Here is a 23,165-nt window from a genome sequence, read left to right as displayed (position 1 = left end):
TCTTCTATGTGGGCTTTGTTGCTTCTGAGCTGGATGACCGCTTGTTTGCCTTCAAGCCTTTAAGACCCCAGATGCTATGTCTTTTAATAGCCATTTTATTGGCTCTGGAACATCAGAATGAGATCAGGAGAAAAAAACCCTGTCTTTTGACTATGACACAACCCTTCATGCTCATGTAGAGGCAGTGTCTCATGGTTGCGCGAAGGAGCACAGGAGAGCTGTTCTTGCTGGGTTATTTCTTCTTTGCTTGTCTCTCACTCACATTCCTTTTCTCTCTCTTTCCTGGTTGACTTTAAGTGAAGATCTACTTCATGCGTTGTGTCTGTTTCTGCTTTTGTGTGTGAGGTTGATGGTGAGGAGGGGAGGAATTCAGTGAATTGTGTATTCCAAATATGCATTGTGGCCAAGCTCTGGGATATTCTGGTTCATGGAGGGTTATTGGATTCACAGTGTCATGGTTCCATGTATCCCATTTGAAAAACTCACTGCACGTGGTGTTAGCATGATTATGTTTACACATCTTTTCCACTTTACTGGGTGTGAACATATTGATGACCTTCACTTATATTTCTCCCCCCAATAACATCAAACAGATGCTCTTAAGCACCCGAGGAGCCTAAGATAAGCCTTGTGCTGGGAGAACTTGTCTGCAGCTATCCACAGATTGCAGAGACATGTTTAAACATGCTTTGTTTGAAATAAACTTGAATCCTAGTAGCAATACTTGTATAGTAGGATGACCTTAGCACACAATTTTAAATAGGCAAAAAATACCAGGTATTATTTATGAACGCAGAGTTTGTATACAAAGTATAACCGCAGAAGCATTAGTATAATTCCAGGGGACACTATCCTCTTCCAAAATTCTTAAAATATATACTAGAGAGAAACATCCAGGCCCCCCTTGGGGGATGGGGGAGGAGGGGGGGGGGAAATGGGGAACGGGAGCTACTCTTGAAATAAAAAGGGACACTAACAAGGATAGGGAGAGACATATATAAAAGCCTTATTTACTTAAAATATTTATGATTATGTACACATTTGAAGAAAATGGTAAAGTTTCACAAGCTATGAGGGAGATACACAAATATTACATTATTCTCTGTACTTGACATATTTCCTAATGTATTAATTCTAATAGCATGTTATAAGAAAAATAACGAAAATTTCTTGGTTTCAGAAATAAAGTGGTAAATATAATCATGTCTGCCTGTTGATAAATACAAAAATAAAATATTCTGTGTTTGCAAATAACATAGAAAAGGTTTAGCTACACTAAACCCTTTCCTAAGATAAAAGGAACATATATAATATTATATTCAAGTCATTTGGGATGCCTCAAGGAATAAAGAGAGACTGCAGTGACCTCTAAGCAAGATGAACTTACTCTGGGAGCAGAAGCCCAAGTTGAAGACCAAATCACTTCCCCAAATCCCGACAAGCAGCAAACTCCCAAATAGCAGCAGATAACTAGATTTTCTATCTCAATACGAATAAAATCATCTTCTATACTCGGCTGCTAAAACCAAACCAGATATTTACAGTTAGCATACCAAAATGTCCATCCCAGGAACATAGTTGAGGGCTATCTTGTAGTCTTTCGGAAGATTTGCCACCTATAGAGAACAAAACAGAAACAAAGCAAGAATTCCGTAAGACAAAAATGCATTCACATTAATTTATCATAGTTTTTTTTCTTTTTCATTTTTATACCAGTTGGGGGGGGGGGGATCTCACGCAAACAGTGACCGTGACTAATATCACTAGGAAACGTCACATTTGAGACGCACTCTTCTACACCAATCATAGAAAACAAAAACGGAGAAGAGGAAGATTTGGGAGGTGGAATGGTATGTGTGTTATGCAAATGTTTCCTAACTACAAGAAGTGATGCAAACACACTACAGCTATAACACATTTTCATGACACAACTTAATCCACTTAGCTGGGGCTCTATGACCTTTTGAATATTTGAGATACCTCCAATGTTTGCCTGGCTGCTCTTAAAAGCTTAAAAAACACAATCAAATAAACTAACATGTCCATTAGTCATTGTAGCAGAGGTGAACAGGACCAGGTCTGGAATCTGAGAATTTGGATTAAATAGAACCTCTTTTATTCTTCAGTTTCCCTCACCTGTAAAAGGGAGGCAAGAGAACCTATATCAAATGGTCATTGCAGTGACAAATAAAAGATACTCCAACCAGGCACTTTTCCTGCATCTTCATTCTCCTTCTTCTTTCAGGAGACTGTTAACATTCCTAGCTGCCTAACACAGGCAACAACTCACCTCTCGGATTGTAAATCAGTGTTGCGTTATACTGCCTCTGACCAGTCTATTCATTTTGAAGACTCCGCCTTTCTTCTTCAGTCTCTGTTGCTAACAACTTGACTGTCCCTTGTCATCAACAGTGCATGCTCCTGAGACGGGGTCATTTCCGACAAGTCTCCCTTAGCATTTTATAAAGGGATTTCATGTGGATCTTGCCAAGAGCTTCTAGAACCTGACAACATTTGATGAGCCCAGAATCCAGGCAAAGGCACTCACAGTCAGAAGGGGGCCAAGGTAATAACCCACTCCACTGGGCTCCCTAGGCCTGACCTGCCAGGGTACCACCCCACCGGCACTCGCTCCTCTCGCTCCCACGAGGAGCAAACGGCTTGCTCGTCTTCCAGTTTATTTGATCTTAATGGTAGCAGAGCCTTCTTTGCCTCTTTACCCCCTTAACATTTTTATTTGCTCTCTGGACCCTTGTCCTGGGTGTTTCCCTCACATTGAGTCTCTAACATCAGGTCTCCTCATACTGTCCCCCATCAAACAGTAGAATTCCCGTTCCCTATGAAACACACAGTTGCGCTGTGGGGGAAGGCCCTTCTCACTCCATTTCATTTACTTCAGAGCTACTCGCTTGCTCCTTACACCCCCATGTCCTCTTTCTTGGCCAGACTCCCACCACGCCTCCACGGTTTCTTGTGTTCTGGCTCTTCGTCTGCATCTTTAAAACAAGCCCCACCATGCCAGTCATTTTATAACCTGTGCTCAGAGTCAGAGAGAGCAGCAGAGACACAGTAGAAAACCTGTGCCGTCTGAAAGCTGGCGTTGTGAGACTCACCAGCAATGCTTTTGTTTTGTTGTTGTTCTGTTTTGTAAGGAACCATCCTTGTAAATTAAGGATTCCAGATGGAGAAAACATGGGAAGACGTGAAAGGAATTCTGAGCACAAACTAGGTGATAATCTAGCGTCTTTCTAAATACTGTCTACAGTATAAATGCAAATACAGAATTGGTTGAATCAGAATTAAGAAAACTGAAGATCAGGGTATATATCTAAAGAACAGAGAAAATGTTGTTAGCGATATGGTGTTCAATTCCATTTTACTAATAATTTATTTTGGAAATGGGTTCAAGGAAATGGAAGAAAGTTTATAAAAAGTTCCTTGACAAAGATACTGACATCAGCACACCTCACCCATTGGAAGAATGTATACAAGGCCATGTCTGCATTAAGTTTATTTGTTATGACTTAATTCCTGATGTGATTGGAAAACAGCAATATTTTTGAAAAACAGCTCACGATTTATAAGAAGTTGTCATATACAGTCTCCACCACAATTCTGTAAGGTTCCTCCTACTGCCAGGGCTTGATTCAAGTCCCTAGTAAGAAGTTCATTTTGTAGAGGAGGACGGAGAGGCTCCGGGTGGGCACAAGTGTCAGAAGCAAATGGTGCTACAGAAGCAAACCCTGGCGCTGGGAGCTGTGCTCAGCATAGTCATCTACAAACCAGTCTTCCCTTTATTACTTTGTTGGCTTTCATTGTGTTTTTTTAAACAAGTACTTTTGGAATGGACTTCCAGAAATCAAGCTGTACATTTTTATGGTCATTTTGTTAATGATTATGCTACTTTCTAAGCATTTGTATTAAGTGGACTAGCATTCAGAAGACAGATAACCTTGTGATAAATTCCTCTCCTCTTGATCATTGGAGAAAGTTTTATAGAGAACCTTTGGCCAGACAGTTGGAAGGAATTCATTAGAAGCAGTTAGTTTGATTGAGGAAGCAGGCACACCTTGGAATCCTGGCCTAAATGCCAGCTAACAAAGAGTTATTGGGAATATACATCATCTACATTAGCCTTGATTTCCACCTGTGTAGAATGGGAAGCATAATTTAATTTGGCTATTGGATTTATAGGGACTAAATTAAATTTTAACTCATGCAAATACTTCATGCTTAGCATGGTGTGTGAACATATGAGTGTCTATTATTAGGCATTGCAAGGAGGTGGGGCATTCTAGAGAAAGGGACAGATGCAGAGGCAAAGGAATGGGAAAACAGATGGTGTGTTTGGGAAGCGAGGGAAGATCAATCAGGGGCTAGCAGATAACGCAGGGAAGTAACCCGGGAGAACCACCTTGGAGAGGGACCTGACCTGGACTAAGGAGGTCAAATGGGAGGGAGTGTTGGCACGTGGAAATTCAGTGGGGACAGTTCCATGCCCGGAACTCTACGGCAAATCACTGCTGCCTTAGGCACACTGCTCCATCTTTGTGCAGCTTGCAACTGCCACATCTTGCCTAGAAAATGAAGAGGGCAAGCAAGGTCACTGCTGACACAAATAATAAAAAGCTGCCATCTGATTTACTTTTTTCCTATAAGGAATGGGACAGCACTGAAAAACGGGGAGGAAACATGTTGGTAAATGTAGGAAGCTTTGTGTGGGACAACGGGCTGCAGCAGGTGAAGAGACCACTGGGAAAGTACTGTGTATGTGTTTAATATGTATACAGAGATCATTAGCAAGGAATAGATAACGTAAATAAACCTACATAGCTTTGAAACAGATCTATACTACAAACACAAAACATTGTCACTGCCACCAAGTTGATTCTAACTCAAGGGACCCTATAGGGCAGAGTCGAACTGCCCCTGAGGGTTTCTGAGAGTATAAATCTTTACAGGACCAGCAAGCCTCATCGTCGCCCCTGGAGAAGCTGGTGGTTTCACACTGCTGATCTTGAGGTTAGGGGACCAACACTTAACGTGTTGTGGTACGAGGGCTCAGGCGAAGAAACAAAAATATATTGGAGGAAAATTTTACTACCAGCTAAATGATTCATTTAGCCTTACATCATCTACTTATGTAAGCTGCCTGATGATGAGCTAATTTAATAGGTGATCCTCATTTGCTATCATTTTTGGGTGTTCCAAGGACTGACTATACTCAGCAACGCTAAAAATAAATAGATGATAGATAGATAGATAGATAGATAGATAGATAGATAGATAGATAGATAGATAGATAGATAGATAGATAAAGGAGAATAGCATGTGGGAACATGGGAAACTGCACCAAGAAAAAGGCTTTGAAAGCAAACTGGCACTAGCTGCATACCACACCATGCTGGTATTTGGACTCAGGGGAACAGGAATGTAGTCAGGACACTTAACTCCTCCCCCCACCCCCACCTGTTGTTCTAGATCATAGATCTAAAGCCTTTGGGTCTTGTGATTGGAAGGTCACTTCGATCCCTAAACCTCAGGATATCAGCAGCTGCTTGGGCATTGTTTCTCCAGGTGAGACTCACACTGCATGGGAGTCAGATCTCCTTGACTCTGTATATAAAACATGAACCCTTTTTTTGTTTGTTTGCTTTTGTGTGTGTGTGTGTGTGTGTGTGTTTTATATGGACCCTTTTAAAGAAAGAATGCAGTGTCTCATGTCCTCATTGTCCTGTGTGACCCAGAAGTTTAAAAATCACTGTTAGAGAAGAAAACAGAGCTCCCCTCTAGCATTTACATAACATAGTTAACCCTAAACAGTAGGCTTTTTGTCCTGTTTCCCTCATCAAGTTGATCCGACTCATAGCGACCCCACAGGGCATAGTATAAGTGTCCTTTGGGTTTCTGTGGACAGCAAGGTTTACTGATGCCAAAAATCTCACCTCTCTCCCTTAGGCGGGTTCAAATTGCCAACCAGGTGGTTAGCATACCAATGAGTAATCTACTAAGCCATCAGTGCTCCTGGTGGGAGCAGACACAGCCTCATCTTTTTCCTGTGGGGCTTCCAACCCCTGACCTTGGAGTTAGCAGCTCAAAGTGAAGGCTGCTAGGCTACTCTGTTTGGGTCTGTTTCTTCTGACAAATCAGTACCCATGAATACTGACTAAATATCTAATCACATCACTGTGTTGCTCTTTCACAAGAAGTCAAATGCTTAGCCTTTTCAGTCACCCAGAAGCTAAGATAAGGTAACTACGAATCAAGAAATAAAACTCAAGCAGTTACAATAATACCTAAATTGTCATTGAAAGTTGTATTTAAACTAACAAGAAAGGCATTATAAATTAGGAAATGGCTTCTTGTGTTTCAGAAGCACAGTGTTAGGGGTTGAAGTCCATATTCAACATAGCCATTTGCACAAAGACAGTGCTCTATCGTTCTACTTTTATTAAGCCAGGGATTGTGGTCTTACAAGCTCGTGAACAGTCATCTGAGGTGCAAATATTCTCTCCATCCAGAGGAAAGAAGAAGCAAATCAAGACACATGGAAACAATTAGTCAACTGCACTGATGAACCGTGCAAAAAGGGATTTCCATGATTCTGAGGCCAGAAGTACTGGAAGAACCTAGCTGACACTACAACTGCTCTGTAAAGTAGCACGCTAGGAGCTTCCAGATAAAGCAGGAGAAAAGTACAAAACAGATCTCAAAATCGTAAGAGACAAGATTTATGGTTTGGATAGAGCCTGCCAGAATCCCTAAGCCTATGGGCCTTAGTCAGCCTTAAAGCCTGGAACTAAACTGACCCTTGGGGTGTGAGAATGATCCACCATTAAAGACCAAAAGGGAAGTACCCTATATACCCTATAGTGTAAGCTGCGTTTTTCCAGCACATTTTTAATGCCGTTTTTGTGGTAAAATTAGGTGCCTTGGCAGCTATTTGGTCGGCTTATACTTGGGTACATACGGTATATGCTCAAGAGCATAGGTCAGGAGAGCAGGTGGAATTGACACAGGAAACAAAGAGTGGAAGTGGGAAAGCAATAGTACACTGAGGGATTGAAATGGGTGGGTTGAAATAAAATGTGAACAAATTGTTGCATGTAAAAATGATGATCTGATCTGTAAATCTTTATTTAATGGATAATGAAACCTTTTTTTAAAGTTCATGAAAAAAAACTCATTATCTTTTCATTCCCTTTTCCATGTACTTTCTGAAGCCCCTTACCTCATACACAGGGAAAAACATTTTGGGGGTTTGGATTGTTGATTGGAAAACTGATTTGCTCTACAAACCTTCACCCAATTCACAATTTAAAAAGTCAAAAAAAGAGAGTGGACTGACCACAAAATAAGTGCATCAGCCTCCGCTCCACTTATTATTCCCAAATGAACTACGCTGCTTAATCTCCCTAAGGCTCAGCTTCTAATCCGATAAACTGAAATAAAAATAACAGCCTCATTGGGTTGTAAAGGCTGACCAGGATAACCCATGTTGAGTGCTCTGCATTGTGCATGAATACTCATGTCAAAACTACTGCTCTAAAAGGTCAAGGTAAAGAAGATGTAGTTTATCCGGTGAAAAGAGAGCTGTTTTTTATTCAGGATAAAATTGATATGCTTAGTAAACTAGGAAGTCCTAAAATTTGGCATGTTTATAAATAATATTTCTATTATACTTCCTTTATTTGAATAGTAAACATTTACACGTAGCTTTAAATAAGCAGAAGCCTATCTATTGGCCACAGGAACAAAAATGAAATGCTAAAAACTTTGAATGAATAAAAAGAAAATTTAAAAGCTATTCAGTCAAATGGAAAAGGCCTGAGAACAAATGATTTGACACCTGTACTTGAAAGAGCTCACAGGTCTGTGTCATTTGAAAGACATGTTAAAGCACACCTAGAAAAGGAGGAATTCGGAGAAACCAGCGCTTAGGTAACTAGTATATGAGGGAGAATAAAAGTCAGAGTGGTGATTTAACCTTGCCCAACACTTGAGAAGCACTGGTAGCACAGTGCTGACACATTGGGCTGCTAACTAAAAGGTCAGCTGTTCAAAACACAGCTGCTCCATGGAAATAAGACAGGGCTTTCCACTCCTGTCAAGCGTCTCGGACACTCACAGGGGCAACGCTACTCTGGCCTACAATGTGGCTCGCTATGAGTTGGCATCTACTCAATGCTAGTGAGCTCGGTTTCCTTTTTTAGGTGTGAAAATTACTGTGAGCAAAGGCACAAAAGCATTGGTAGCCCACTGTGATTATTTGAGTAATCTCTCAGGAGAGTAAACTTCAAGAGACGTGTATTTAGGATTCCAACTTAAAAATAAGGGCTAAGCAGGAAGCTAGAGATTCCTGGGTTCTAATCCTACTCTACTAGTTTGTAGAATGGCCTCTAAAGGCCGTCATTTCACCTTTACAAGATGAGGATGAGAGAGTGTCCTGCCGAAAAGGACAATTTTGAGGAAGACAAACCATTATTCAATAGATAAAGATGGGAAAAGAAAATGTTTTTAAGTAACCAAGCCCCAGATGAAGGGGAAACATCATCACAAAGGAAGAGAACTGTAAGGAAAATAAAAGGGAAAACTACGTGGAATTGTAACAATATCTGGATTCTTCCTTACACGAACAGGGTTCTTATTCCTGTAAAGACTTCATTTCAGAAACCCACAGGAGCAGCTCTACCCTGTTGAATAGGGTTGCTATAACTTGGAATGAACTTAATGGCAGTGAGCTTGCTTCCATTAACACTTAGAAGCATTATTAAATACTCAATTGTACCACAGACAGGAGCTTTTCAAAATCAATTCATCCTCTTCCCGATACTGGAGTGTTCCCTTAGGTAGGTTTGTGTTTGCCATGTGAAACAAGTCGAGCAACATTTTTTTAGAAACGAAGCAAACTGTTCTGTAAATAGATGAACCATTTATATGCTGAGTAAACAGGCCTGAAGGATTTCACAGGAAAACCATGGGGACTGGAGTGGCAATACAATGTGTCCAAGAAGAAAAAAAAAAAAAGAAAAAAAAAGCAGCCATAAATTATGTGCTTTTGTTCACATGAGAATCATTCTGGGCAAACAATCATCAGGTTTGTGGGCACAGTGTACACTGCCACCTACGACAAAGGCGAAACCAGTGTGAACTGCAAAGGAATGATCTTAGTTGAAGAAATTACTGTGAGCAAAGGCACAAAAGCATTGGTAGCCCACTGGCTTTTCCTGAAAAGCAAAGCCTTCTCATCCAATAGAATCTTTAGTCAAAGTCTTACTGAATTACCCCGAGAGGTGGGTGGTGAAGCAGTACTGCAGGAGAAAAGACCATCGGTGCTGAAAGGGGTCACTAGCGGTCTCTAATTTTGTGGGTCCTTTTTGGGGGGAAGGTGGGGTGTAATAGGGGGCCTAGAGTGTATGGACTTCTTTAAGAAGCCAAGGAAAGCTATCCACTTTCTTCCCTCAGAAATATACAGAGGACACATTTAGGTATAATTTTCTGAAGTTCCATTTAGAAAGACTTGGACATCCTCATTTTACAAACCAGGAAATGAAATTCAGAAGGATTCCATTATTTGTCCAAGATCACAAACTGAGGGAAATAGCAAAGCCAAATTTTAAATAGGGCAGGAGTCCTGGCATACTTCAAGTTGAACTTCCCTACCATCTTTAGAAAAATTCTGTAATGGCCTATTCTTATGGTTGTTAGGGTCATCGAGTTAGTTCTCACCCGCAGCCACCCTCTGCCCAACAGAGGGAAGCACCACTGCCTGGTCCTGCACCGTCCTCACCATTATTGCTACTCTTGAGCTCATTGTTGCAGCTACTGCGGCCTTCGATCTGCTTGAGGGACTTCCCCTCCTTCAATGCCCCTCTACTTTGCCAAACATGATGTCCTTCTCTAGGGACTAGTCTCTCCTGACAACTAAACCAAAAAAATCACTCATATTTCAGTTTGATATAGGGAACTCAAAATGAGTTTTAGGATGAGCTGTGGATAAGAAATCCTGGTAATGCAAAAAACACTTTGTCATTAACCAAAAGGTTGGCCGTTTGAACCCACTCAGTAACTTCCAGGGGGAAGCCCTGGAGTTCCACTCCCATTAGGAATAAGACCTAGAAAACACTCGGAGCAGTTCTATTCTGTCATATAGGGTCCCTGTGAGCTGAAATCAACTTCATGGCACCTAATAACAGGCTAAAGATAGAAAAATGATCATTATGTCCTATACAAAAGTCCTGATAACTTTTATTTAAATAGCTATCACCTGGGATACTGGTCAAAAATGTTTAACCGTTCATGCCACCCAGGTACTCCTAATACTGCTGCTACCACCAATAATTAATATTATCAGGTGCTTACCACGCATCTAAGGATCCTGGTGGCACAGCAATGAAGACATTTGGCTGCTAACTGAAAAATCAGCATTTCAAACCCATCAGCTGCTCCACGGGGAGAAAGATGGGGCAGTCTGTTGTCATCAAGATTTATTGCCTTAGGGACTCTGGGGGGTGGGGGGTGGGGGGGCCTTGACTCTGTCCTACAGGGTCATATGAGGTGGATAGAGATGACAGTGGTATTTTTGGTTTACCATGTGACAGGTAAGCCACATACAATCACTTTAGGGATGCTAGGCATCTCTTTACTCTGGAGGTTGGTTATGAGTCAATGTTGTTAGCTGACATGAGTCAGATTTCATGTACAACAAAATACCATCCTCACCAAGGCCCGTGGTTATGGCTGTTGGGTCAAGGTGTTTCTCCTTTGCAAAGCCCTGCCGCTGTACCAAGCATGATGGCCTTTACCAGGCACTGGTCTCTCCTGATCACATAAGGAGCCTAGGAAATCACCCACCCCACCCTCCACCCTCCACTGCAAACAAACAAACAAAACCCCAAACCAAAGTCTGGTTCGACTCAGCAACTTTGGGGGACAGATGACTGCCCGGTTGGATGACTGCTCTGAGGCTGTAATCTTTGGGGACCCAGAAATCTATCTCCATGGAGTGGTGGTGGGTTCCATCCCCATCTGACCTTGGGGATAGAAGCCCCCAACAAATAATCCACTACGCCATCCAGGTTCCCTAACCTAAGAAATCCAGGCTGTGAAATGTGTAGGTCTTGATTCGACTAACAGGAGACCTGGTGGCATAGTGGTGATACGTTGGACTGGCTTACCACAGTTAGGCGGTTTGAAACCACCGGCGGCCCGGTAGAAGAAAAACGAGGCTTTGAAATGCTGAAGAGCTCCAATCGTGCAAACCCACAGGGTCAGTTCTACCCTGTCCTGTATGGTCGTTACGAGTTGGCATCCACTTGAGAGAAGTGAATTAAATGTTTTTTTAATTTAACTATGGAGCTGTGGTGGCATCATGGTTACACATTTCAAGCCACCAGCTGCTCCAAGGGAGAAAGACGAGGCTTTCTGTTCCTGTAAAGAGTTACAGTCTCACGAAACCGCAGGGGCAAGTCTACTCCGCTCTGAAAAGGTGGCTGTGAGTCAGAATCGGATCCATGGGAGGGAAAATTGACCGTTATTCAAAGAAAAATGGTGTTCTTGGTCTTATTTTTCATGGACTTGAATTTTTTTCAAATAGCATATTAACAATTAGAATCCAGAGGAAATATAATAATTTCACTACAGGAACTGCTGAAATTCAATCGTTTCCTCTTTGGTCCACAGCTGAAAAGGGATCAAAACAAAAACAAACAACAACAAAGCAACTTGCTTCAGTTTCATTATTTGACAATACCTTTTCTTGGGCACCTCTCTTCTTTTTCCTCTTATTAATACTTTGCTATTTCTTGTGGTACCAATAATAGGTACAGCAGACTGTTAATGATATGACTAGAAAATCTTGAAAGGTGCCTAACATATCTATATCACTTGAAAACCTGTCTGGCTTTTGACAGGAAAAGGTACTTATTAAATCGTGTTTTTCAAGCACTTAGCAAATTATAACACATACAAGTAATTTTTCTTAAATATCATGTTTATCTGGGACATAGCTGGTCTGTGGTCAGAATAACCATTGCCTTCCAACTATTTATCATTAACCCCATATTTAAAATGTGGTCCTTGAGAGAGGTGACATCCTCCCCTACTCAGTCCCAGCTCCCCGTGCGATGGCAGCAAGGCCAGGAGAGTACAAATTCTGTCATGACTCAACTTTAGGGATAGGTTGGCGACTATATTAATGAACATCCATATAAAGCGATGCAACAAAGATACAATCAATCATTCTGAGAATTGAGATTAAATTGGAATCTAGACATTTTGGCCATAAATAAGGCTTTAATAGAATAGGCTATCTAGAGCAGTGTTCTTTAATTTGGTCTCAGAAACCTGTTGAAAATGGTGCTGTTTAGAACCCCAGACCTTATAGAATCGGTTTCTTAGATTGGAGCCCAGGCACCTTTGAAGAAGCATCACAAGTGATTCTGCTGTTTACCAATTTTTGAGAATGACTGGAGCATATATATTACTTCCTCAATCATCCAGCATATTCTACTCATAGACACAGCCTTTAGGATAGAAATACATTGCCTTTTTAGTATTGTTTCTTTGCTTGTGAACTAGTAAGCATTTTGAGGGAAAAGACTAGGATCTATGCATTTTTTAATTACTGCATCCTTTCTCCATGCCCATATCCAATATCTAGCTGGGCACACAGGAGGCAACCTCTGTGGCATTGCTCTAGTCAACAGTCCCTCAGGAAACCAGGTTGACACTTCTTCTTGTGCTGCCTCACAGAATACTTTTCTTTCAAAAAGAATCTACACACACGGTATGTATGCATGTGTGCTTCTCCTTCTAAATTAAGGTTAAAAAAGACAACAATCATGGTATTAAGCATGTGTTTTGAAGTTCAACTTTGAACTTAAAAAAAGCAAATACACTAGGAAATATACATGCAGAACAAGGAGCCCTTTTAATTCCATAAACTGCTAGCCTAGTAATACGTCTTTTCCTTTATCTACGCCATATTACAACCCTCATTTCCCCCTATTCTTTTACCATTTCCCACCTCTAGGCAATAGTCAAATAACTGCATGCAAATTAGTTGGCTTTTTGGAACCAGGAACTAAGAAAAATGCTTTTCAAACACTGTGCATCCTGAACATTAAATAGGCATGCAAAGTCATTGCTAGCTCTTGTGAGATGGGGGAAAGTATGCCTTCCAGATGTTGCCTTATGCCCTCCCTGAGGCCTACATCTAAAGAGAGGCATGGTGTGAGAGAAATGGAGCATGCAGCTGGCGGGGACTAGTGGCATGTTCCAGTGACAGTGAGTGTGACAGAAGTGGGGAAGGGGTCCATTCAACATGTGGGTCTCAACTGTGTAGTTCACTGGGAACAAACACCAATCCATTTGCAACAGCATCTTCATGCTGTTTGAAGATTGTTTGAAGCTCTGACCCTCTTTTGTTAACCTTGTGAGAAAAAAATTAGGGGGATAATATGACAAAAACAGTTGCTGTTGTGGTTTGTGTGCAATGAGCCAATTGTAACAATAAATATACCACGGCCTTAGAAATCTATCTGTATTCTATAACCCTCTAGAGTAATTCAATTAATCCTTTACTTTTCTTAGAAAAAGAAACCTTTTTTTCTGGAGGGGTGGGACCCTGAATAGTTTATAAGTAAGCACAAGGAAAGAGTCACAGTTATTGAAAGCATTGTTTACTTACCAATTTTGTAACGTCTTTCACATCATCAGTGATGTGATGCTTGCAGACTCCTTTAGTTTTGACGAGAGGATTAAATAGGAGCAGTTGAAGATAAATGCAAGTGATAATCCAAGTCTAAATGAAAATAGAAAAGAAAAATTGGTGGTTGACCTTCCGTTAAAATCTGTAATCATTCCAACTATGAACATCTTATGCCTTGATGTAGAAAAAGTCAATTTATCATATTAAAAAAAAACCCTACTAGCTTAAATACAAATAATGCTGAGTATCCAAACTCTGCTGACCAAATTTTAAAATAGCTTAATGAAAATATGGCTTGAATTATTCATTTCAAAGGTGTGTTGCATTGTTAACTTTTGTCGAACACTGCCTATTGCCCAATTTCCTAATGGAAATTAGGAATGAACTTGTAGCAACAAGTAATGGATTTATCACTAAGAGTGTCTTCTAAAAAGTAGGGAATGCATGAAATTTGTACCTTAAGGCACCAAGGGGAAATTTCTGTCTCTAAGTATCGACTCTTTGGCAAGTAGCAGCATAGCAGCCCTTGAGCGGTGCTTTAATCCAATAGTCTAAAACAGTACTCTGAGTTAAAGTGATGGAGAAAGGTATGTTTTTAGATTGAGGGCAGAATTTAACTCAATTTGTTAGACAGCAAAAGGTCATTCTTTTGAAATACAATTTTTTAACTGTTTTTAGATAACGTAAAGAATATTTCCTTAGCCAACAGATAGGCATTTTTGAATCCTAATAAGATGTAATGACTCCTATTTATAAACCATAGGTATATGGCTTATAAACCATCGCCAAGGTGATTCCAACTCAGTGACGCTACATGCATTCGAACTAGATGCCGTCCAGTCTTGTGCGACCCTCACAATCATGGCTCTGCCTGAGCCATTATGACGATCCGTTTTGTTGAGGGTCTTCTCTGACACGGATCCTCTGCTTCACAAACAATGATATCTTTCTCCAGGGACTGGTCCCCTCTAGATAATGTGCACAAAACGATGTGAGCTGGCTGTACTTTCTTCTGAAACCCATTTTTTGGTTGTTGTCCTCCTGAAATCCATGGTACTTTCAACGTTGTTCACTAACACCAGAGTTCAAAGGCATCGATTCTTCCTCAGTCTTCTTTATTCAATGCGCCCCTCGCACAAGTACGTGATGTAACTGAGAACATCATACACCGTTGGAGAAAGCACACTTCTGTAACCATTGAAAGGGCTGTTTTGTAGTAGATTTGTCCAGTGCACTGTGTTGCTCGATTTCTTGCCTCTGCTTCCATTGCCATGACCGGCTGAATCCTTGATCATCGGATTCAAGGTATCTTCACTTACAAACCATAAACATACAGATACGTGAGAGGGCTTCAAAAAGTTTGTAGAAAACTTGCATTATCTTTAATTCAATTTTTCCACAAACTTTTTGAAATATTTATACAGAGAGAGAGAGAGAGAGAGAGAAGTCCTGGCGATTACTCACTGGGCTGCTAACTGCAAACTAACCCACAGTTGAAACGAGCCACCACTCGGCAGGAGGAAGACAAGATTGAGAGCGGCACAGTCTTGCAAACCCACAGGGCGGTTCTACCCTGTTCTCTTGGGTCACCCTGAGTCGGAAGCAACTCAATGGCAGTGAGGGAGTGATATCTACTTTACACTTCCTACCAGGAATTATGGCTCCCTGGCGGTGTAGTGGTTATGCTTTGGGCTGAGATCCAGATGGTTTAAAACCACCAGCAGCTCCCCCAAAGAAAGACGAGGCTTTCTACTCCTGCATCCACTTAACAGTCTTGGAAACCACAGCGGCTTTGAGTCAGCAATGACTCGATGCTATGAGTTTTGGGGATCTTGAATTAGAGACTCCCAAGGTAGTCCACCCAGTGATACCCAGCCAAAAAAAAATTAAAAAAAGGTCGGGGGAGGGGAGGTGGGGCTGGTGCTGTACTTCTGAGAACATACAGTTCGACTCTGACACACATGAAGTGCTAGGGTCAGAATTGATCACATGGTGACTGCACTTCACCAGGTACTGTAGCCATGTTCATGCATGATGTATTTTTCCCTTATTACACTATAAGTTGACTGCCGGTTTTCAAGAATTGGGGCATCTGTTTTTTCCCCCCACAGTATCTTTACAACACTTTATTTATGAAAGTCCTTCATGAATATTTGTTAGATGATTCAATGACTAATATGAGGAGGGTTCAAAAGGTTTGTGGAGAAATTTCTGATCTTTTAAGTCCATTTTTTTCCTATAAATTTCTTGAGGGTCCTTCTATAAAATTAGTCTAGTGCTCCAACTCAGTAAGTCCTCCTTGAAAGTTTATGAGTAGCAGTCACTAAGAAACAACGATGACAAAGACACCCTTGAAACTCAGAGGCAGGTAAATAAATAACAAGCAAGCCCTGTGACAAATGTTTGGGGAACACAGAGGAGGAAGTGATTGATCAATTAACCTTAAGTGGGAGGAGCCATGGCAGGAAGAGTGCCAAGAAAAGCCAGAGGCAAAAAAAGGTGACTCTGGGTGGATTTTGGAGGATAAGGAGAAAATTGCAAGAATCCATGAAGCAATGGCCAGCATTCCAGGAAAAAGAGACAGCACGGGCAATGCCATGGAGATGTGAGGATACCTGAAAATATGTGAGATCTATTTAATAAGCTCACAATCGCCTGTGACCTCCTCCCATTGCACAAGAGCCCAGCTGTGCATCGCTAGGGCCCTTTCCTCTTCAGTTAACTACGCATATATTAAAAAGCAAATGAGATTTTACTTCCAATTAATATCAGCAAGCTAACTGACATGTACACTGAGCCAAAGTTTCATTTGCTAGCATGTCTAGGATTACAAGCTGTCCTACACAGATACGGTGGCTTGTAAACAAAATGAAAGCCATTTTATTGAGTTTTACCAATCCATGTTGCTTTACCACTGTAGTCAATTTCAGCAGTAATTTCACTTAAGGCTACTTTGAGCACTATGGTTTCAAACCTTTATCTCATGTGCCTATTGAATAGTTCAAACTGATAAGCACATGTTCGGGATTTTTTAAGAGAATGACAAGAAAGGGTATGGTGGAACCTAGAGTGTGGCCCTGGCTGTATCTGACACTCTCCATTACAGCCTCACAAAGCCAGCTCTGTCAGTTGTGCCCCTGGATTTTACCAGGCACTGAAGGGGCAGCTCAGAATCTCCAAGCAAAAGCAAACTTGGAATTGGAATATAAAGATTAACTCAAAAGGCCAAGACAACTGAAATTTATCAGCAAATCGGTACTTTTATGATACTTCTGCAGTTAAAAAACAAACAATCTATTGCCAGAAATTTGACTTGGGTTCATAGAGACATTATAGGACAGAGTAGAATTATCGCAGAGGGCTTGTTCCAAGGCTTGAGGTTTTCTGGAAGTCGACCGCCATTTCTTTCCCTCGAAGTGACTGGTGGCTTGAGCCTTAACCTTTCAGTTAGTAGCTAAGCACTTAACCATTGAGCCACCAGGGCTCCTTAATTTTGCAAGGAGCTCAGGAACATATTAGTGGACCTTTCTCCCCACATAACCAAGGCTGAGACATTCTTACCCCTACAGCAGACACATACATTTATGAGACTCAGCACGCTCCTAGCACCTTCCTCCTCGTCATCATTCAAAACTTCCAGCCATGAAGTCCACTCCAACTCTTTAACTCCTTTGCTGCCCTGAGTCAATTCCAAGGCATGGTGCCGCCACAGAGCAGAGGAGAACTGCCCTGTGTATTTGAGACTATAGATCTTCACTGGGAGAAAGCCTCTCTTTCTCTCGAAGAGTGGGACGGCCTAATGATATGCAATGACTATGCCACCGGGGCTCAAAGGGCTGCTGAGGCTGATTAGATATATGCCCTGGTGCTGTAGTGGGCTACCCCTTGATCTCATTGCAAAGTGAAGAGAAATCACCAGGGAGAAAGACAGGGGTTTTCTACTCCTGCAAAGATTTAGTCTCGATAATGCACAGAGCAAGTCTACTCTGTCCTATAGGGACACTATGAGTCAGAATCAACTGCCAGTGAATATTTGAGTATTTTCTCCCCTCATTTTATATATATATATATATATATATACAAATTTCTTCAGCAGTGAGAGTGTAAATCCTTATGGGAGCAGAAAGCCTCATCTTTCTCCCAAGGAGGGGTTGGTGGATTCAAACTGCTGACCTTGAATCTCTAAAACAGCACTCATTTACACAGTTGTATAAGGGAGACTTCTCTCTATGAATACATAAAAGTACAAACTTCTATCTATTAATAGACTCTCCTCTATTCATACAATCATTTCTTTCATGAATATAGTGGAGCCCTGATGGCATAGTGGTTATGAATTTAGTTCCATAAAGTGTTGTCTCAGAAACTCATGGCTGATTTTATAGATACATGAGCCATTGGAAACCCTATGAAATACAACGAACACATATGGGATCACCAGGAGTCAGTATTGATCAAAGGCAACTGGTATTTAAATTTCTTTTGGATAGCTAGTTGTGAAGCCTAACTGCAGTGAAGTGGCATTTCTTAACTATGGCTCTTCTTTTATGCCTCTGTACTTCCTAACAAGCAGAGAAGCAGAGTGTCATGGGAGGAATGGATGGTGTCCAAACAGGGTAAAAGAAGGTTGGAGAGAGGACCTCTGCCTTGTGGCCTTGGGGTTGTATTCTCCTTCTCCCTGTGTATTCAAAGGAGGTAAAATAAAACCTCCTGCAGTTAATTTACCAACCATTTCCCAGGCCCTCTTTTCTGATGATTTGGGAAGCTTCACCAAGCGTCTCTATAGAGGGCCATTTTCACTCCTAGTTAGCATTCTAGGACCCAAGAAATATACAGATAAGAACTCCGTCACTTGTTTACACCACACTTTAGGCCTGGGATTGAATAAACACTAAACAAATATTTGTTCCTTCATTTATTCAATTAGTATTTATTGGGCACCTACAGTGTACCAGGCCTCTCTCTATCAGTGGTTCTCAAACGTCCTAACGCAGTGGCCCTTTAATACAGTTCCTCAGGTTGCGGTGACCCCCCCGCCCCCAACCAGAAAATTATTTTCATTGGTACTTCGTAACTGTAATTCTGCTACTGTTCAACCCCCAAAGGGATCCCAACCCACAGGTTGAGAACCACCGGTCTATATGCTAGGGCTACATCAGTGGACAAAATGATAAAGACCCACGCCCTCATGAATCTTAGCTTCTAGTGGGGAGATACAGACAATAACCCGTAAACAGAACAAGTAACTAGGCTGTATGGTGTTAAATGCTATAGTCAAAAGTTAAAGGAAAGTTGGCGGTTGGGATTGTAATGCTACCCTGTTTTATAGTCAATAATAAACTCCTTGACCCAGGATGGTAATCACACTGAAGAGCCCAGCTCAGACTCCACTCGGCAGGAAATGAAGTGCACCGCTACGTTTTAAGGCAGGAGGCAGGACAAGTAACAACCCTGACTCTCCAGTCCATTCCGACTCAGACCAGCACACAGCAAAGTCTGAGGTGTGGTAAATCTCAAGAGTCCTACTTGAGCAATGTGTAGCCAAAAAAAAAAAAAAGAGTTAGGATGGTTCCCAAGAGGGTTTGGCATTAAAGATGTTATGGATAGTTTATCAATAGTATCAAACAGGGTGTCAGCTTGTATAAATATAGATGTGGGTGTTTATAGACTACAGTGGGGAACAGCATTCACCATTCCTTGAGCGTGTATTTCAAAGCATCAGAAGAATCTTGCACTATAACAAATGGAATTTAAAATTTATATATTCCCATTTTAAAATGAAGACTCTGAAGTACAGAAATACGCCGAAGCTTCCAAGTAGTAAAATCGGATGGAAAAAAACATACACAAAACCCAGGTTATGTCCATTTCCAAATCTTATGTTCTTAACTACTACCACATGATATCACAACACTCCCAGATTTGTTAAAGCATTGAAAAGATTTTGAAAATATCTGATGAATGATTTTACAAACACCAAGCATTATGGAAACAACTTTGTTCCACATTCCATGTCACAGCTGCATAGTCTCAATATTTTTCTGAATATTCAAATGTTTAATTCAATGGGCCTTTAAAAAGTTCATGGAAAAAGTCCATTATCTTTTGGCTCTATGTTTCCAAGAATTTCTGAAGAAATGTTCTTCCATAGTTTCTTAAATATGTTTCATATATTTCTCAAACTTCTAAAATAATTGTATAATGTTACCCTGGAGTGGCATCAGTATTTTTTACATCAGTTATATACAGATATCAGTGAAGATGTGATTTTTCCAATAAGATTCTATCTATGTAGAGCTAACAATAATTCCATATTAATAACTTTCAATATCCCTGGAAAACCCATTTCTTGAGGTACTTTTTAAACTACTGAGCAAATTTGCATTGAGACTGAATTTGCATACACAAAGATACAAAAAAATAAAAAAAAAACAAAGATACTTCCCTATATAGAAATAATAAGGGATTGGTAGATAGTTTTGTTGTATGTAATCTCAACAACAAATTTAAAAAATTTTTTTAATAAAATAAACTGTTAAGGAATACTTCATCCTGCATAAAATTCCCCTTTGTATCAAATTCAGCCTGACATAGTCAAACTGTTAGGCTGGAAGAATAAACGATGGGGAAATATACTAAGGATTCTATACAGTAGTAGTACAACCTCCTCCGTCAGCACTCTAACCTAGGGCTGAATTGGAAAGCTTACCTCTTTACATGCTAAAGAAAATTTCAGTATTAATCTCTATTTTTATTATTTAAAAATCATTTTATTGGGGGCTCATACAACTCATCACAATCCATACATCCATACATTGTGTTAAGCACATTTGTCCATTTGTTGCCATCATCATTCTCAAAACATTTTCTTTCTACTTGAGCCCTTGGTATCAGCTTCTTATTTTTCCCCTTCCCTCCTCCACCCTCCCTCCCTCCGCCATGAACCCTTGATGATTTATAAATTGTTTTTTCATGTCTTACACTGACCAATGTCTCCCTTTACCCACTTTTCTGTTGTCCACCCCCAGGGAGGAGGTTATAGGTAGCAATTTTTATAAAAATAGTAAATACTCGTCCTTAATTTCTAACCAGTGCTTAAACTTTGCTTTTCTTTAATGACTCTGGCTTACCAAATTAAAAAAAGACTTGTGAAGCATCTCAGCTATGTAGTTTCAACTGCTTTCTTTCAAGTAGCTCCAAATTGTTTATTTGAATGACTTCTTAGGTCTTGTATCTTTTGTGTGTGTGTGCACGCTTGTGTATTAATTTTCCTGTCTTTCCTAGACTTCCAGATGATTTCAGATATTTCAGTGTAAAAAATATAATGAAACATACTCGGTATATTAGATATACTTACAGTATATCTGTACTGTGAGCATGCCTGTTTTGAGTTTTAGGGAATATTGACAACAAACACAACCTGTGCCCCATTCTGGGAGGTTATGATAGGCAGAAAAGTCCTTGCAAATATTTTCAGGTTCTAACCTCTGGGCCCTGTGTGACCTTACACGGTAGAAGAAACTTCACAGATGTAATTAAATCAATCTGAGATGAGTTGATTATCCTGGATTATCTCGGCCCAACGTAATCCTACAGGTCCTTGGAAATTGAGCCCATTCCTGGCTCTGGTCAGAGAACGACACCAAGATGGAAAAAAAGGGAGGAGCGATGTGACGTCAGAAGTGCTCTGTTTGCCATTGCTGCCTTTGTAGAAAGAGGAGGGGGCCACGGGCGAAAGCATGCAGGAAGCCTCAGCAAGCTGCAAAAAGGACAGGAGAGGGTTTTCCTCTAGACAGGAACACAGCGGCACCCCACTGATGTTAAGGCATGGAGACCCAGTTGGTGGGACATCTAAACTCCAGAACTATGAGTCAAAACATTCGTATCGGTCTAACTCACTGAAGGTGCGGTCTTTCTTACGGCAGCAGTAGCTGACTGAGGAGCTGAGTGAGCACACATTGCTGCACGGATGAAGGAGAGTGCCTGCTCGGGGCAATGATGGTCACGCTTGTTCGCCAGAGGGGAGGGGCTGTCCCTGCCAGAACTCTGGTTTCCAGTCCCCACTTTTAAGCAAAGCAGCCCAGTTTTTTTCCTGTTTTATTTGTTCATTCTTCTGGACAGGATTTTGTTTGAACAAAGGTTTCCAAGGGCAGGCAGGACCAAAAAAAGCATGCTTTTGAAAACCAGCGGTGTGATGGACCGAGGGGACAACATGGATTCCGAAATCCCCTGTGCTCCTTCTTGTGGGACCGCAGACGCACGGCTCAATCCTCCCCTAAGTCTCAGTTTCCCATCCTATCAGTGAAAATCAGGATCATTTTTGTCTCGCCCACTTCATAGACTAGTGGTGAAAATCAAATCCATAACTTTACAAACTATAGGTGCTGGGCACTCATTCATTGCGTTGTTATGGTCTCTGAATCTGCTGGGAAACCAGTGCGGTCGACATGTTTGAATAACCCAGTCTCAAAGGGCTTTATAGACTCAATCTTCCATGACAAAGAGTATGCCCTGGAGTCCATGGACGTTTGGACACTGATTTCACACTCAGATGCTGTTTTCAATCTATTCCTTCATTCTCAACTGCATGCAAAGTACTTTTAGTTAACAGACGATTGACATCTAATTAGTGAGGCGGTCCAATATATCAACAACATCGCTTTGTTTTCTCTCTCTTCTCTTTCGCCAACTTCTGGAAGCTCGAACAAGGGTGTGTGGGTGCCTAACTGTGTGGGTGTGTGCAACACACGCCAGCACGCACCCCGAGGGAGATAGGACGCTGCAGCAGAATGTCCCCGCATTGGTGACTTCTGCTCTAAAATGTATCCTTTGGGTTTGAGCAATCGCCTGGCTGTCTTCTCTGTAGCGGTTTCTGCTGCCGCAGACGCCAGTTTTCTCTGGCTACTTTGTTGGCGCGGCGGACAACTTCTCTCTCTAGGTCACACTCTAGGCGTGATAACCTTTCGTTTCACGATAACCTCGCACTGCACAGACGCAGGCGTTTTGCCGGCAGTTCAGGAATCCTTAAAGCATTCCTTGAGAGAGCTCTGTGCTTGCAAACGCGCTCCTGCCCACTCCCTCCCACAGCCTAAACTCAATCATCGCTTCGCTGCCAGAGGTGGTCCTCGGACTTCTGGACAAGAATGAAAACGTGAATGAGAACTCCATGGGAGCTGTGAGCACACAGGCACGTGCTGCAAACAGCCCTGCGAGAGAGAAGTCAAAGTGACCCACATCCAAGCTGACTTACAAACCAGGAGAAGAGCATGAGCATCGTCCCTGCGTGGTACCAGCCGCTCACACCCTTGGCTGCTAACAACACCAAGTCTGCAGGTTTGCGTCCACCCAGGGCCACTTGAAAGAAGGCCTGACCATCTACTTCAGAAACACCAGGCACTGAAAGCCCAATGAAGCACAGGCCTATCGTGCCAGCAGTCAGAGTTGACTCACTGGC

General features: G+C 41.4%; 1 protein-coding gene across 5 annotated transcripts in view; it reads right to left on the bottom strand.

Moving 5' to 3' along the window:
• Positions 1-23,165, bottom strand: part of KITLG (KIT ligand) — a 107,208-nt gene that overhangs the window by 42,475 nt on the left and 41,568 nt on the right. For all 5 annotated transcript variants that reach the window (XM_045291820.1, XM_045291815.1, XM_045291823.1 and 2 more), the window contains exons 2-3: positions 13,691-13,804; positions 1,554-1,616 (exon numbers count right to left, since the gene is read on the bottom strand). In XM_045291820.1, coding sequence (XP_045147755.1) covers positions 1,554-1,616; positions 13,691-13,804 — 177 coding nt within the window. The remainder of the gene's footprint in view (positions 1-1,553; positions 1,617-13,690; positions 13,805-23,165) is intronic.

Source organism: Echinops telfairi, unplaced genomic scaffold (genome assembly GCF_000313985.2).
Source record: "Echinops telfairi isolate 266 unplaced genomic scaffold, ASM31398v2 ScPeMD7_2;HRSCAF=8, whole genome shotgun sequence".
In the NCBI taxonomy this organism is placed as follows: Eukaryota; Metazoa; Chordata; class Mammalia; order Afrosoricida; family Tenrecidae; genus Echinops; species Echinops telfairi.
This window is presented reverse-complemented; position numbering and strand designations above follow the sequence as displayed.